This window comes from Mastigoproctus giganteus, chromosome 4 (genome assembly GCF_048544385.1).
Source record: "Mastigoproctus giganteus isolate SK-2022 chromosome 4, ASM4854438v1, whole genome shotgun sequence".
NCBI classification, from domain to species: Eukaryota; Metazoa; Arthropoda; class Arachnida; order Uropygi; family Thelyphonidae; genus Mastigoproctus; species Mastigoproctus giganteus.
Genome location: NC_143578.1, coordinates 74,246,226 through 74,264,809, shown reverse-complemented (window position 1 = coordinate 74,264,809; position 18,584 = coordinate 74,246,226). Strand labels below are relative to the sequence as shown.

Here is an 18,584-nt window from a genome sequence, read left to right as displayed (position 1 = left end):
GCTCTCTTTTGCACTACTATAAAACAAACAACATAGCAAAAAGTTAACCTGCCATTTCCTAACGAGTTGCCCTTGTATTGCACTACTATAAAATAAGTGACATTGTGAAAGTTTAATCTGACATTTTTATTTAAAAGATGAGACACTACTATGACAGTCTGTATCAGGACTCACAGGTCTGTTATCAGGTAGCAGATGGTCTCTTTTAAATAACTGTTAGATTAACTTTTTGGCTATGTATTGTGTGAAGGTAGTATATTACCAGGGCAACTTGTTCTGAAAGCATGAAAGGACAAGACAGTCCTGGCTCCACATGATTGGACGAAAGTTCCTGATTGATGTTGTTTATAAACATGTTGATAATCTGTTGTGAAATGTATTATAAAATATGGGACTGGCACCTTTTAACAGTCCATTTGTATAGGTATAGAATATAAATATTTATAAACATCTTTATAAATATTTAAAATTGCAAGAAACACAATTGCCGCTTTTCTCTCCCATCAAAAGTATATGACATCCCCTTCACTGAATCCAAATGTAAAGCTTCTTAGTGAAATACACATTGATTACAATTTTAGTGTACTTTAATATTACATGAATTATAATTGTTTCTGTTTAAGCTTTTTCATTAAAATCTGACATATGTTGTCACTAACTAGGAAGCACAAATTTCTTTAACAGATTAAATTTTCACATTAAAATGGGCAGCGACTACTTAAAATTAGCATTTAAGATCAAGATTCAACCTAACGTAATGTTTTTGTCACTAAGTGACTTATTATTCACAGTTACTTACGTTGTGTTGCTTTTTTTGCAGCATTTGTAATACTGCCCACTTGGCCAGCATCCTCTATTTCAGGCGCCTCTGTAGTCAGGTGGGAAGGAGCAGCAGTGCGTAGCACACACACTTCTTGATTAGACCAGGGTTCGAGTCCGTCACCACCAAATACGGAGGATGCGGAAAGGTCAGGGAATGACCACCGCATATCCCGGAGCAATATGGCCTTAGTTGCTAATGCTCCTAAAAACCAAATAACAATCCTCTATTTCATTCCCTTGGCTGATAAAGTGAGCAATAAAATTTTACTTATTTGTGAACAATATGCACATTGTTCAGATCAATTAGTGTGAATTTTTGCGTCATTTAGGGTCCTGTACATCTACAAAAAGTAATTAACTATGAATATTGAAATCCTCATATTGCCATGAAAGTGAATGGTCCATTTTAAACCGAGTGCACTGTATGTGGCTGCTTTAATAGTAAATTTGTTAATGTGCAGCCTACTGTGTGGATATTCCAGATTATAAATAGACTGTTTTTAAAATTTTTGCATGAGGTTTCGTAGAGTGCCATTTCTTAAAGCAGACTGTAATTATAGCAGCAAAAGAATTGAGATAGGCAAGTGGAAGGATCACAGTGATCGAAAATCAAACTGAGTAGAGCACATCAGTTTCATTTAATTTCAACTACTGCAATGAAACATTGTCCTACAATCTTATTGTGTTGTACTGCATAGGACAAGTGCAACCCAGTTTAAGAGGAAAAGATATTCAAACCATTATATGTTCAAATGGAAGTTTTATTTCCCCACACTGCTTAATTTTTTACAGACTGGCATATATTTGCTAATAAAGGCCACCTGTTGGCTAATGAACAGCTGGTAAGTTTTGAAGCAATTATCATGGAGATGTATCAGGTTTTTAAATTTATAGTAAATTTACCTTTTTCGGGTGATGCTATACAACAGGAATAGCCTGTGGTATAGTAACCCTGAGAACCACACAAGATAACCTCCTTCATCGGCTTGAGAATCACAGTCCTTACAAGTTTCTAAGTGAATTTTATTAATTCGAACTCACACAAAAAAAATTACTATTTAGATTCAGTAATTTTAAATCACAATTTATAGCTTTGTTTTAACTACATTTAACTTGCTCATTAGTAAAGTAGCATATTATTAAAATAGCATTGTGTAACATTGTTTTACACAATAGCATAATGACCTGAGTAGGAGATCGATGGACTTATTTAACAAGTACAGGTCCATGTTGAAAAAAAATTCACTAGTTAGGGTTAAATTTGAAAGTGTCTGCAATTCTGTGCAGACACGTTAGAAGGGAGTATATGATGAGAGTCTTGTCAGTAAATTTGGCCCTGGAGAGACTGTTCGAGGCACATACTGCCTTGAACAGTCTTTCCGGGGTAGAATTTTTCTCAGCGTGGTCTTCTGTGCTTGTTGACAGGAGAGATTGCTTCTGCAGGGATGGGATACACTTAACTAGAAAGGGTGCAAGAATAATTGCTGATGTTATCGAGGCAGTGTTTAAGTGGGTTGGAAAACTGCTAGCTTGTGGAGGGGGGTTCACAGACTAATAGATTAACAGTAGCCACTGTCAGAGGTGAAGGCGATTCTTGCACTGCTTCTACTGGAATGAGCAGCAGCCTGGAAAACAAGGTGCCGGGGATTTCAGGACCTGCTGGGAGTCATTGCAGAACAAGTAAATATATGGGCTGTGTTAGAGTAACTAAGAGTAAGAACAGGTGCATGTATACATGCATGTACACCAGTGCTGGAATGTAGTAAATAAATTTGATGAATTTGAAGTGCTGATCAAGGCAACAAATGCAGATATTGTTAGGATATCAGAGACTTGGTGTCACACAGATATAAGGAATACAGAATTAGAATTTGTGGTGTACAGTGTGTACAAAAAGGACAAACAGGATAGGAAGGGAGGAGGGGTTATGCTGTTAGTTGAGAAACACAAAATCTAGAGGGGTGCATCCAGCTGACATGAGTGAACAGTGCAATATTGAGTCAGTTTGGTGTAACATGAGCATTGGGAAAGCAAAAATTAGTGTTATGGCCTCATCATTCTGATAAGTACAACAAACAACTGTACAGAGAAATAGTAGACCAGTAACTCAGAATGTCTTATAATAGAGATTTTAACTTCCCAGATATTGACAGGAACTTGTGGATTGGTTACTCACACAATAGCAAGACTGGATTTACTGGATGATTGTTTTCTACAGCAGCATATTCGAGAGGCAACCAGAGGGAGTAATACTCTTGGTCTGATTATAAGCAGTGATTATTCAAGTATTAAGAATCTGCAGATAACGGAACCACTAGGGCAATGATCACAGTGCACTGATTGGGGGATTTACTTAAAGATTTAACTACCATTAGAGATAAAGGGAAGGGTTTTTGCTTTTGTAAAGGGGACTACAGTGGTCTAAGATAGTTTTTAAATTCTACACAGTGAGACCAACTGATGATGTTACCAACAGCAAATTCTAAATGGAAAGCATTCAAGGAATTAATCTTGGAAGCTACTAGTCTTTTCATACCAACTAAGAAGTACTGTTAAAGGTTTAGGTCTAAATGGATGGCAGATGAACAAATGATACTTGTGGCAGAGAAGAAAACTGCATGGGATGCATATAAATTATCAGGCAACACAGAAGTCTGTGGTAGATATAAACTAGTCTGTAATCAAGTTGCAAAGGAGGTTGGGCAAGCAAAGGCAGGGTACAAGAAATCCTTTGAAGAGGATGCAAATCAAAATAGCAAAGATTTCTTTACTTATGTAAACTCTAGAAGAAAGCGGGTGAATAAGATTGATCCACTTGATATTGATGGTTGACTGTTGATGATCCTGCTCAGGTAGCAAACAAAACTGAATGAGTATTTTGCATCTACATTCACATATGAGGAATTCTGTAGGGAAGTGGAGGCCAGAAGCTTATCAGACTCTAACAGAGAGGCAATTGATTTTGTAATAACTGAGAGGAAAATGGAGGAGAAATTGTTGAAGTTAAACATAAGAAAGGCACTTGTGGTGGATGGGATCTATCCAGTTATACTAATGGAGGCAGTAAAGGAAGTAAGCAAACCCTTAGCCATAATCATGAGAGCATCCTTGGATTCAGAGGAGGTTCCTGGAGATATGCATATTTGTAAACAGACTAGAGATATGCAAATGCATCTTCAATTCACAAAGGGGGATCAAACAGTGACATGAGTAATTTACAGACCTGTTCGTTTAACTTCTCTTCTGGGGAAAAGAATGGAGTCACTGGTTAAAGAAGGTGCCTCTGTAGCCAGGTGGGCAGGAGCAGCAGTGCGTAGCACACACTTCTTGATTAGTACCGGGGTCCGAGCCCTTGACCACCAAATATGGAGGATGCAGAGTCAGGGAATGACCACTGCATATCCCCGGAGCAATATGGCCTTAGTTGCTAATGCTCCTAAAAACCAAATAACTAACAAATAACAAGTAGTTAAAGAAGCATTTTAGGATAATCTAGACAAGATAGATGGCTCATCATGGGTTTGTTAAGTGGAAGTGTCTAACCAATTTGATTGGATGCTACGATGTGGTCACAAAAGAACTGGATGCAAAAAATAATTTTTATGTCATTAACTTGGCTTTCAATAAAGCTTTTGATACTGTTGCACCTGAAAGACTGCTGTGAGATTGGAGCACTATGGCATTTAGGGCTAGTTACTGCTATGGATAAAGGGATGGTTGAGTGGGAGAATACAGAGAGTGGTAATCATCAGTGGGGGTGAGAGATGGCAACTGAAGTTTAACATTGAAGCAAAATAATGCATATGTAGTAACCCCATAGTAACATACCAACTGTGCAGTACTATACTTAGGTACTGGAGAATGAAAAAGAACTGGGAGTAATTGTGTAATCAGATGTGAATTTTCTGAGATGTGCAGACAGGCTACCAGATATACAAGAATTTTGCTAGCAGGGATTACAGGCTGTGCCTTGAATACTGCATACAGGCTTTGAGGCTTCATTTTAGGAAGGATGTAGAGCTGCTGGAACAAGTACAGAGAATGGAAAGGTATGTTCATGTCAGACGGCACCTGGGATTTCTCCCATCTCTGCGTGTGTTCGCTGTATCCCGGACAGTACACTGTCAAGCCAGAGACTTGAAAGTGTGTGGGCCATGTCTGTTCAGTGTGATGTGTTGTGCCCGTTGTTTGTCCGGTTTATTGGCCGCCAGGCCTCTAGTGGGGCCTGACGTTGCCCATACCTCGCCATGTGGAGGCTAGCCAAGTGTGTTCAGTTTCACAAGTTGCTCTGGCAGGTCCTGCCACCTAGTTTCCTGGGATTTCAGGGGCTAGGACCTTAAAGATATATGTATTTGTGCATTTGACATTAATGCTTAATGGGATTGCTATTAGGAATTGTTGGTTGGGGTTGAATTCTAGAGAGATGTGTTAAAAGGCCTAATAAGTCTGGCAAAATTTTAATGTTATTAAATTTAGACATGTGAGGCTATATGCTAGATAAAAGATAATAGTGTTAGTTGTCTCAGACATTTAGAGGAAACCGGTAGAATTTAGACATTGATTAGAATTTGGCAGCATTGTTAAGGGGAGTGTACTCGGTCGGTTTAGTGAGAGGGGGGGATACTGAATACTGGGGGGGAAACAGATAGAAGAACAGGGACAATAGAGTAGGCATCCCCAAAGAGGTCAGTGGAGACAAGCTCCATCAGGCAAAGTATGGGGGAGGCAGGGGGGGGGAGACAGAGGCCTGTGTCCTCCCTCCCCTGCCTTGGGACAGGGTTTTAAAAGGAACCGGGTTAGAATACCCAGTTTAGATCGCCAATGGTGTGTTGGCAGCAAAGCCGCAGTATGTCTTTGTTGGTGATGGTTGTCATATCCATGTAGTGTCGAATCCGGTAAGAAGGTCAAGCTGCCCATCCCGCTCTGGCGTTGGGATATGTTAGCTGGCAGTGCGAACCCACCACTAAGGCAAAGGGGTGGGAGAGACATTCATAATCTGCATTCTCACTCTACTTGCATTCTTTTTTTCCCCCAAGTTTTATATATATATATATATATATATATATATATATATATATATATATATTTTTTTTTTTTTTTTTTTTTTTCACTCACACTCATTCATCTTTTTCTCACACACCAGGGGGGATGCAATGATGTGTAATGTAAATTTAAATACTAATTAAAACTAGGGTTAGTGTGTAGCATTTATAGTTTGTGTTCTTACACTTTCATTCATTCTTCTAGCTCTCATTTCATTTATTCGACTGTGCAGTTCCTTTCTGCACTGCACTCTCTGGGCACCTCAACTTACTGTTATTCTTCAGTTGTGGTTCAGGCCTAGATGCAAGTTTTTTTTGCAGGCCAGGGGAGAATGCAGTGATAGTGTTTATGTGGTTAGTAAATGTTTGTTAGTATATATAAAATAGTGCAAGTTATTTTTAACTTTGTATTCTTTCGGCCAATTACATTTGCTCATTCACATTCACTCTCTCTTACCCTTATGCTAGATCACTCTTTCTTTCACCAAAACTGCCATTTATTCCCTTTTACCATAATTACTAGTTCACTCAGTGCCCAACCTATTCATTCTGTCTTTCATTCTCATTCATTCATTCATTCTTTCTTCTTTCATTCTATATTATATCCCCTTGCTACCAGCTTACTGATATTTTTCGGCTAATCTGCTTCCCTGGCTGCCTGTACATCTCCCTCCCCTACGTACATACTTATTTGGTGTGGGCCCCCAGGTTCCTACACATGGCAGGGTAGTCCTGGGGAGTTTTGTCATGTCAGGTTTCTGTCAGGACACAGAATACTGCTATCCTGACAGTTTTTAAGTCATCGTCTGGGCGTGGTGGGAAACTTGGGCAATATTAACTATTGATTATTGTTTAATTGCTGGGGGGCTGAATTGCCGTTCTTTGGATTGTTCTGCGCATTTTGAATACTTTCTATGTGAAAGATGTAAAGGCTTTATAATTTTCCTCTTCTATGATGAACAGGTGTTCTTCTCCTCTGGGAAGGAGGCCAATCTGTGCTATTAGCTCTGTTCTCGGGATGTCATATATTATACATTCACATGTCATATATTATACAGAGAAGGGCAATGAGATTGGTGATGGAAACCAAGAAAGGCTTAAATTCTGCAAATAGCAGCATTTGGGACTAGGCATCTGCGAGGTGATCTGATTGAGGTGGATGAACTTTGAATGGTTTGAGCAAGCTCAAACCATTCAAGATGATGGTATTCTTGCTCAGATTACACACCTGAGGGGCATAAATTCAAATTGAGGAAACAGTTATAGAATCGATTTTTTTTTTTTTCTTTCTTTTTTTGGCTGAGGCTGTATAAGCTTGCCTCCTTGCATCATATGCCTCTACTAATGCTAATCCTAATTTGTTGTAAAATAACAAAGAAAATAATGTAAAAAAATGCAGTGCAGCAGTTGAATTCGTGTCATTTTCTTATATAATCCTTCTAGTTTTATACTCTTGCTGTCATTAAAGAGAGAGAGAGAGAGAGAGAGAGAGAGAGAGAGAGAGAGGACTGAAATTTTTCCATCTTGTGCATTTTCACATATCTTTGAAGAAGCATGAGTTGGTAAAATTTGACTAGTGTCTGTTCACTCGTTTTTACTTGTAGTGCTAATAGCAGGTTGATTTTTTTTTTAATGATTTTGATATACTTGGTTTTTATTAAAGTTCTTTGTCCCCACCCTCCCCATCATTGTGGGATTGTTCAATAACTCTGTGATTAGTGCAAATTACAAATAAATGCATTTTATTCATTTACAAGAGTCCACATAAGTGAGTAGGTATTTATGTATCAAGAATCTTTTGTATACCAACCTCCAGAAAGTATCTGGATACATGCTTCTTTCCCATTGACATTGCTGCCACGCACTTCTATAGCATGTTGGTTCCCTTTTAACCATTATGACTCTGTCCTCTTGGATAGGCTTTTCATCAGCAGTTAGCAGACTGAGTGGGCATAGTCCATAATTCCTCTGGCAAAACAGTGATCAGTCAAGCTACCAGTGTTGGAGGTATAGTTCTGGCCATCATCTGCCATTCCAGTTCATCCCGTGTGTGTGTTCCACAGTGTTTGAATTGGGACTCTGTTTTGGCATTCCAGCTTTGTACATTCATGTCCTTGAATCATTCTTGAAGAACACTAGTGGATCGCATGGGACATTATCCTGTTGAATCAAATATTTGTGTATACCAAAGAACTGCCACATCATAGGTGGATTGGAATTGTGCAAAATGTTAAAGGTAGGTAGTGGCATTCATGGTTCCCTGCACAACTATGAAAGTTCCTAGATTTTTCATAAAAACCTTTCCACTCAAAACCCCACCTTCTCTGAACTTAATTGTTGTCACAGTGCACTCCAGGAATCCTCTGTACCCATCTGATCAAAATAGGGTGTATCAAGATTAGTCACTCCACAGAACTGAATTCCATTGCTCTCTGTACCAGTTGCGCACATACATGACTGATGTAGCCATCATGTATGTGCTGAGTGGTCAGGATCGAGAGTGCAATAGCATGTGCTCTTTGAGTGGACAGTGGTTCAAGCCTGTGACTACTAAATACGATTAATGAATGTTTGTACTGATGATTTATTGTAAACTCCCCTGACCGTGCCAGAGTATAAACAAGAACTTTTTTTTTTTTTTTTTTTAAACTCCTGCTGATGACTTGAACTCCTGGTTGATATTTTGCATGAATGTCTGACAAATCGTTATACTACCTTTCTGAGTATCCTCTACTCACATAAAATGATCTTCCATAGTTTCCTGTATTCCTGGACTGTGGTGGTACAGTGTGTTGTCATGTTTGTTTCTGTTTCCTGATAGCATCGCCACTGGTCAATTTTGGATGGATAGTGTAGGCTGTGTTGTCAAATGCATGGATTGACAAGCCAGAGCATGAGATCCAATAATAGCACCTCTCTCAAAATCCTCAGTTCAGCTATACATGTTATGATGAGATGTAACGTGTATGGCTCATACACCCTCCTTGTAGCCGAGTGGGTAAAGTACCTGCCCGGCAACCCAAAGGTCGCGGGTTCGATTCCCGCCTCGGGCTTGGATCAAAGTACTGCAAAAACCTTGGGAGGTGCAATATGGCCACAGAAGCCGATGCGCCAACAACTACCAAATCAAAAAAAAAATCAACCCTCCTTGTATACCAGTCTGAGCCACTTATTTGTCTTGGTAGGTCCAGTGGATTATTTAAACAGTGGTTTCACATACTTTTTAGAGGGCATGAGATCCAACAGTAGCACCTCTCTCAAAATCCTCAGTTCAGCTCTACATGTTATGATGAGATCTAACATGTATGGTTCATACACCCTCCTTTTATACCAGTCTGAGCCACTTATTTGTCTTGGTAGGTCCAGTGGATTATTTAAACAGTCATTTCATATACTTTTTAGAGGGCAGTGTACTTTATAAAAATTACACCTCTGAGCTCTTGAGGCTTTTTTTATTGATAATATTGTATTCAGTATTTGAGGTAGTCATTTCTCCTTCTTGAACATTTAAACATGAACTTCATTATCCATGTTCAAATATTTATACTTTTTAATAGATCGAGAATATGATCCCAACAAACATTGTGGAGTTGTTGTTGCAGATACTGTCAAGCCTTGTACTCGATCATTAACATGCAAAGTAAGTGCACTTATAGTAAATAAATCATATTTAAAGTTATTAGATTCCAATTTTTTATATCGTATTTCAGCTCTGACTGATACGTTGAGTTCTCCAATGGATGGAATTATTAAATTGAATAATAATCATTATAGGATTATAATAAATGATTGGTGATGACTGAAGCTTTTATCAAAGTATATGTAATATGTACTATATTATACTATAATATGTCTATTCACTCTGTGATATTGAAATTTCAGCACCCTGAGGAACAGGAATACAGAAAGGATACTAGAGTAATGATAGCCAAGGAGTTAAGGAGCACATGATGAAAGTTGAAAATTCTGCTACACAACAAAGTGACCAACCAGCCTCTCAAAAGTAGATAATTTGCCTTCTGTTGAAGGCACTGAGTTGTTGATATCTGAGTAGAATGTAATGTCACTACATTTCTACAATCCTCTTGCACTCTGAAGTCAGTTCCTGTGAGACAGAAGCTTATTAATAGTATGTGCGCTCACGCACCCCACACACACACACGTGTGCTGCTTTGTACTCAACATTCTCTATGTCAATTTTTGTATCAAGAAAAGCTCCTGTCTGATTGGTTACTTATGAGTATTTTAATCATTTGTATATCTAAGAGGAGCACCTCATTCACCTGCTGAGTTGCATGCACTTCTGATCATTCCTTTTGGGTGCAGCAATTTCGGTGTCACAGAGTGTAATAAAATTCACTGAAATAAGGACTGTGTAACCTGTGAACGCAGGTGCACCCCCACACACGAAGTGTACCAAAAAAAAAATTTTTTTTAAATATTTGTTTGTATAATATCAGTATGTTAGAATTGGAGATATACAATATAAAAAAATCAAATATATTGCTGTTTGGCTACACAGATCCACCATTGTCCTTATTCATCTACTTTTTTTTTTTTTTACATGTTTATGTGAAGGGAAAAAATCTTCAAAAAAAAATTTGTTTAAAAGTTAAAGAAAGTTTATCCTTACAAAGCTTCGGTTATCTTTATTCTTACCGCATTTTCAAAAATATGCTGTTACAACATTTTTCGATGCAACTGCCTTTTTTGCAAATCAAATCCCACAAATGCCACTACAGAGATATCAATGTGAACTAGTATTCCTTTATTTTTGAGTTTGTTTTTGATTTGTATCATTGATTACTGGTTGTAAAATTACCATATCAATAATGATAGTCTTTTTCATCAGATAAATATACTTTTATCTAATCTTTAAAATATGCACTCTGGGATTCAGTGGTGCCAGGTTTTAGAGAGGTATACATAGTGGTTGAACAGTTTTAGAGGAACATGTTTCGATGAATATTCAGCACAAAAAAATGAACTTATTTACATCTGTAAATATTTATAATGACTGTCTTGTTCTTTAATCTACCCTTGCAGGCAGCAGGAACTGTATTGATAATGCAATAGTTTCAATTCTTACAACCAAAAAAACTCGCCTTTATACCGAGTTGCCCTCTATCGCACTACTTTTGACATGTAGCTTTAACTATTTTACAACTTTTATTTCGTACATTGCTCACATTGAACAACTTCTTTACAATTGTATTGCCTGTATGTATTGTCACTAGAGTCCACTTGCTGTCTAATGGGAGACCAGTCAGTCCTGAAACAGGCAGCACACAGCAGTGTCTCATCTTTTAACAAATGGCAATAACCTTTTGTAGAGGTTGTCTGTTTAAAAGTAGTTCAATACCTTGTGATTTATCAATTTGAAACAGTGGGAAACAATGTAATCAGATAATTGTAACCAAATAAGCATAAAGATATGTACATTGCATTGAAAGAAATGCAAAAATAGATGTTAAATTTCATGATGATGATGATGATGACATTCTATGTGCTGAATGTATATCTGCATATTTTGTTATAGACATGAACTACCGGCCTTAGTGAACTTGGGAAAGAAGAAATAGTGAAGGCAATGAAAAATGGGCCATTTTTGATTGTACAGATGTCAGAAATTATAGTGATTCCAAGCTATATCCCATTGTGGTGACCTTTTGTAATAAAAAAATAAAATAAAATAAAAAAAAGTTAAATTGAAAGCACCTTACTCTCAATGCTTTTAATTTGGAAGGTGACTATAGGGTGCAACTCTACTGGTATTGCACTACTGAATATCATCTCCTGAACAATCTGAAAGAATCTGAAGTTACTTCAAAAAATAGTTTGGCACTGAGTGTTGATAATGTGCCAGTTATGGGAGGTCTAAAAATTGGAGTATTAAAACTGGAAATTCAGCACTTCATGGTAATACACAGTCTTTCTCATATTAATATCTATGCTGAAAAGGGAGCTGCACTTTCCTGTGTGAAAGTGGGTGAATAATTAGAAAACATTTACTACTATCTAGAGAGAAGTTCTAAAAGGAAAGGTAAATTTTAGATGATTTCAACTAATGTATGCCACTGAAATAAAAATGATTTTGAAGAATATGAGTACACATTGGCTCTCTTTGGTTAAATGTGTAACTAAACTGGTAGAACAGTGGCAATCTTTGACAATTCTGTTTAAAGAAAAGGTCACAAGGATCCAGAAGATGTTTTTAAAGAAAACAAATTTATGAACTACCCAAGAAAATAGAACTTCTGCATCTAGTTTTCTGGTGAGAGCAATCCTAAACAAGCCAGCTTACCTGGTCTGTTTAGGGTTTCTCTCACCAGAAATGTTATCCCAATATTTGAAAATCTGAACATAGCTCTTCAATCCAATGTAATTCAATCCAGTGTACCTCAGTAATGATCTCAGCACATGGATGTGCTAAGGTCATTACCCCTAGATGTGTTGAATAATATTATATGCAAATTTATTTGCACATAAGCCAATTCTAGACAGCAGGGCCTTGTTATGAACAAAACTTTGATTCAAAATTTCTGTAGAGGGCAAAGTATCATTTTTGCAGCAATCAAAACCATCTGATATCTAACAGAATATTCAAACAGAAATCCACAGACATAAAAATATTAGGTATTCTAATGTTTATAAGATTACTGTACCGGTAAACATTTTTGACAGTGAAATTTAGTTTTTAGTGAAGTGTGGGCTTTAAAAAACCTTCTTGCCTTTTCCAAAAAAATATATATATATAATTTATTTTTTGGGGGGTGGGTGGGTGGGTGGAATAACTCCTGCTTTTTTCAATAAAACTTCTTGTTTTTCATGTTTTGACTCAGAAATATGTTTTTTTTCCCTTGCATATAAATGCCTGATCTCCAGCTTTTTGAAAGTCAAAAGTTTGTAACTTTGCTTATACCACATGGCTCCCATAAAAAAGTGCCTGGATATTCATCTGTTTTTAGAAAGATCATACAATATTCCAGCAAACTGGTAAAGCAATATTGCTACTACTGCCTTGCTACAGGCTCAGAAAAACATTATAATTACTGAAGCCACAATCAAGAATCTCCCATACAACCAAGTTGACAGTGATTTCCAGTATCTCTAGCATGTTTAACAAAAAAAAAAAAAAAAGTTTATGTAATATACATTTGCAAAATGTTTATGTAATATGCGTATATTCAAGTTTATGTAATATACACTTTTGAAATTGTGAAATAACAATAATGTAAATTCATATTGTAAAATTAGATTGCATAATAATTTTTTTTTTTTTTTTTAATTTTTGAAAAGTTGCCATTTTTTTTCTTTTAAAAAGTTCACAGTCAAACAGGTTGAAAATAAAATATGATTTTCAACATGGCTGCTCTGTGTTTTTTTTTTGCTCTGCCCACTGGATGGTTAAAACTTTTCATTCAAAAAGTGTCATTTTTACTTCTGTTACTAAGGCTAAATTGACTATGTAGTGCAGCGGTTCCCAAGTGGTGGTTCACGAAAGTGTTCCAGGGGATTCGCACTAAAAATTCTGTAATAGCGTCTGCTTAGATTTACATAGGTATATTTTTGTAAACTACAAAATAGTTTAATATTAATTTATGCGGTTTGGTTCAAAATTTATATTTAGTTGTGGTTTGGGTTACACGTCCTTACATGGCGAGCATGCATGACAGGTGTCCATATAAGTCAGTGGCATAGCTACCATGTAGGCAGGCAAGGCAATTGCCTCCAGGCCCTTTAGGGACCCGGCATCTTTGGCTCTCTCCTGTTTTTGCAATTTTCATTAATTAAGTAGGGGGCCCAAACATGTTCTTTGTCTCCATGCCCGAAAAAGGGTAGCTACGCTAGTGATGTATGTTAAGGGGAGGGTGTACATTAATGCTTTTTGTGTTAATAAATTAAGCTTGGTGATGATTCCCATGGGAAATACAGATATCACTCAAATGGGTACGCATTGCTCTCACCTCTGGTATTTAGGCAATTATTGGAACTGTTGTAGAAAGAATTCTTGGTGACGTAAAGAAAACTTGGAATACAGAAGTTTTAATTATGAATACTGAAATTTTAATTTCAAATATTTATGGAGTTATGTAAAACATGAAATATGGGGCAAAAGTGACACTGATTATCATCCATAATTAACCCATTAACGGGAAAAGTGATTCACCTCCCTAACCCCCCCCCCCCCCCCCGGCGCCTCTGTAGCCAGGCGGGAAGGAGCAGCAGTGCGTAGCACACGCTTCTTGATTAGACTGGGGTTCGAGCCCGTCAACCACCAAATACGAAGGATGCGGAAAGTTCATGGAATGACCACTGCATATCCTGGAGCAATATGGCCATAGTTGCTAATGCTCCTAAAAAAAACCCAAAACAACAACAACAACAAACACCCCCCCCCCACACACTGTCGCAAGTAGACAATCGTGTTCGTAAAAACATATCGGAATTGGTTAGTGCCGGGTGTGTTAATCCCCCTACTGTTTAATTTAAGTTCGCTGGTTGTCCACACTAGGCAATGATTTCAACGTGGATATAGAATCTTTAATTCCGAAGGTTTCTATTAGACAGCCAGTGGGGGGGGGATTGGGTGCAAACGTACCAATATGTATCGCACCGTTCGGTCACATGTCAGACAAAACTCTTGTAAACATTGCTAGTCGCTGCGCCATACCGTGTTGGATTCGAATGTTGTGCAGTATTACATTGTTTATTCATAGTCATACTATTTTTAAACTTAAAAAACCATTATGCACCATTGGTTGGACTGGAAGCATAAAGAACAATGCTAAAATATAAATTAATGAGAAGCATGAAAATCAAAATCATCCCTCAAATTTGTCCCTAGATGACCTTCAAAAAATTCGTTTGAAAAGGAACAGTAAAAAGAGGAAATATAGTGAATATTGTATTAAATTTGGTTTTTCATTTCTTGGAGATGACTATCCAAGCCCGCAATGTATCATTTGTGGAGAAGTGCTCGCCAATAGTAGTTTGAAACCTTCCCTCTTGTCTCGTCATTTAGAAACAAAACATGAAACTTATGCAGAAAAGCCAATTGATTTTTTTAAGCAGAAATTGTAAGAAATCAAAACATCTAAGGCATCGAAACTTAGCCACCTCACATCTGTATGTAATATCAAGTCTGGTTCATTGAGTTGCATTTTGAGAAGTCTCCTTTGAAGAGATTGTCCTCTGATGGAACTCATGATTTTAAAAGCTATGTCCATAACACTTTTAGTATTTAATCTTTTGCTGGCTATCACTTGTTGGTGGATGATACAGTGGTAACTCAAAATATCTGGGAATTCATCATCCTTTCGGCACAATGAGATGAATCCATTAAGATGCCCCATCATTGCTTTAGCACTATCTGTTGTTATTGATACGAGCTTAAATAGTGGTAATTTAATTTTTTTCAATAAAATTTTTGAATGCGTTAAATATATGAAGACCTCTAGTTCTTTCTTTTAACGAAACCATACCCAGCAGTTCTTCTCTAGTGGCAGAATTATCGATAAAAATGAGCAATTGAGCTGTATCACCGACTGTAGATTCATCCAGTTGTAAAGAAAAGGACACACAACGATCATATGAGCACACAATTGTTCGCTCACATTTTTACCCATATTTTCAATGCTTCACATCACAGTATTTCGAGATATTTGCAGATCTTGAAGAGCACCTTTAATTTCATTTTTGGTCTTGAAATTTTCAAAAAGAGAAACTGTTATTTCTAAAAATGCGTCTTTGATGAATTGACCATCAGAAAATGGTTTGCATTTTTTGCAAGAAGATGACTCACTTTAAATGATGCTACAGTTACTGCTTTAGATTGTAAATTAGGTGTCACGAAGAAATTTTGTTGCGAGAATAATCTGGATTTGAGTTATTTTAATTTATTTTTTTCTAAGGTCAGTATTAGGCAGAAAATCTGATTGGTATTTACCATGGAGTGCGTTGCAGTGCCTTTCTAAATTTCCTTTTTTGGGTATAGCCACAGAAACATTGCAAATCAAACAACAACATTTTTCTTTTATCATTACAAAAAAGTATTCTAGTTCCCATTCTTGATGAAATTGATACGTTTTACACTTTTTTGTAGTATTCATTTTAAATCAAATCAGATTAACGTATAAGTACTGTCCAGTTATTAATATTAAGTAAGCTAAATAAGAATTCCACGCATACACTATGCTCTCCACAACGAACTGTGTGAATTTTCACTAGACAAGCCTAGCGACTGAACGGCAACAAGAGTAATCACGTGGTTCAACGGATTTGTGATAATCGTATGCAGTGGGGTGTTTAATAATAATAATAATAACATTTAGATTTTGACTAATCTATTTATTATTATTATTATTATTATTATTATTATTAGCCATATTGTGCAAGGATGTCTGAGGCTTGTGCTGCACCAGCCAAAAAAAGAAAAACTTTCTGAATTACCCTGAGAGAGAGAAGTAGAAGGGAATCACCAAGAAAGAGAAGAATCATGATATCCAGCTCAGGACCCTGGGTGTGCCAAGTCCATACTTTCCAGATGTGATCCCCTGGGGATCTTTTTTATATATATTTAAAATTCTTCATGATCGACTGAAATTAAAGTCGCGATCGACTTGTTGGCCACCCCTGGTATAGTTTATAACTAAATAGTTTGGGTTATTTAATGTTTGCCCCATTAGAGATTTTTTATGGTTGTGTAATCACTTTAATGTAGAATGGATGTTCCTTTAACTTGTTAGCAGTCAGGCATTTTAAAATGGTAGCAATTTCAGGGAGATTGAGATCCCAAAATCGGAAGTTCATATTGCCTGCATTTATGAATATTTATTTATCATCGCCCTTCCCCAACATTACCACCACTCAGTATTCATATAAACACCATGATATCATCACTATATCTTCATAAATGGAATAATTAGTTGAAAAGAAAAGCTTTATAATCTTGGTTGATTTTTAAATTTGGTGCAATAAGTAACTGCACTGAGTAAATTGATTAGAATCGTCTGCTATCATTTTTAGGAACCATTGAGACTAAATGGCTATATTTCATGATAGTGACTGTAAAAATTTTAATTAATCTGGTGTAATAATAATAAGGCCAAAATTTTGATTTAGTGATGGGGGTTTGCACAATTTTATCTTTAAGAGTGTGTAAGTCTTTAATGAATCAGTTGAATAGTACTATACTTACCTAATAGGTCCCTTTTTCATTCACAAATAAAAATCAGAACAATGGTTATAATATAATTTGATTTTATATTCATGCTTTTTTTTTATATATATATAGACCCACTCCTTATCACTTAGAAGAGCAGTTCTAGGTCGAGAGAAAAATTTTGATGAGCTCCTTGCTGATCACCGAGCAGCAAAAGAAGCAACTGTAAAAGCAGCTAAAGCTGCTGCAGCAGCAGCAGCAGTGAGTTCCTCATTACCTCAGTCAGCTAACCAAAGTGAAAGTCAGCCCTCTGTAAATCAGAATGCTGAGTCTAATAATATAGTTCAAACCATTTCAAACAGCTCAAAGTCTAGTTCAGGTACTTATAAATTTTAGTGGCTTTTATTGACTGGCTGACTGACTTTCCAATATTGGAATATTGAGAGCAGTTAGTTAATTTTAAATTAAAATGTAATTTTTAATGATCTGATGTTTTTCAGAAAACTCAAAGATTTAAGACTTTTCCTAGGGGAAAAAATATGTCTTATATAGTTACTTCAAAATCTGGAAAATTTCTGGTCAGTTTATGTGGTGTGAATTTAATGGCTGAGCATATTTCTCATTTAAATTTCTAACTAAATGAAATGTAAGTTTAGCCTGAAAAATTGGGAGGGAGAGGGAAGGCAGGTGCAAGTAACAAATAAGCATCTTTGATTAAAATAAAATAACTTATTTCTGGAATTTGATAAATAATCATCTCATATTACACAAACTACATAAATATCATCTTTAAATTTCTTCCTTATAACCTTTGGTGTGAAAATGAATCTTTCTAAATCAGTATTAATATGTAGTATGATTTAATCTCCATATGTATCATATTACACTGATAAGCTTAGTAAAATTAGTCACCATTGCTTAATATTGGGAAAATATTGAAGTGTATGAACTCTGTATTCTCATTTGTTATAAAAAAAAAAAAAAAAAAAAAGGTGCATGTGCTGAGCACTCACAGTAGATGGTTTTATGTGAAACATCCTTGGCTTGTAAGAAATTAGCAAAATCCAAGCCAATAGCCTAATTACCCGTTTGATTGTAACTGTTTGAATGGCTACAGTCAAATGGCAGCTGCAGGAAGTATGATTACAACAATACAAGTATTTGATTGCAATGTTTGTTCGAACGTTTGATTACAAATAGAGGTAGTTCTTGGTTTACGACAGTTCTGTTTGTGATGATTCACAATAAAGACGGTTTTGAAACTAGAAGGCCAAAAATATCAAAATATAAAAAATTTCAAAAATGTGCAACTATAAATAACGGATATGATGTAAAGAAACAGCACAGGTAATCAGAAATGAGCACTATCTCCAACTGTTATCTAAGCCAATCAGGGATGAGGTGACCAAAGATAAGACGAGAGGTTCACTTGTTGGTGTACTATTGTTGGGCCACTATTCTACAGTATCAATTTGTGAGTTTTAATTAAAAATTGTTGATTAAATTAATAAAATAAGAGCCACCATTCTCTGGTTAGAGAAGTGCAGTAAAGCCAA

General features: G+C 36.4%; 1 protein-coding gene across 5 annotated transcripts in view; it reads left to right on the top strand.

Annotated features, from left to right (window-relative positions):
- The window catches only part of LOC150086837 (ataxin-7-like), a 298,875-nt gene that overhangs the window by 177,604 nt on the left and 102,687 nt on the right, over positions 1-18,584 (top strand). For all 5 annotated transcript variants that reach the window (XM_090372777.1, XM_090372775.1, XM_090372778.1 and 2 more), the window contains exons 5-6: positions 9,422-9,504; positions 17,161-17,407. In XM_090372777.1, the coding sequence (XP_090228903.1) occupies positions 9,422-9,504; positions 17,161-17,407 (330 nt within the window). The remainder of the gene's footprint in view (positions 1-9,421; positions 9,505-17,160; positions 17,408-18,584) is intronic.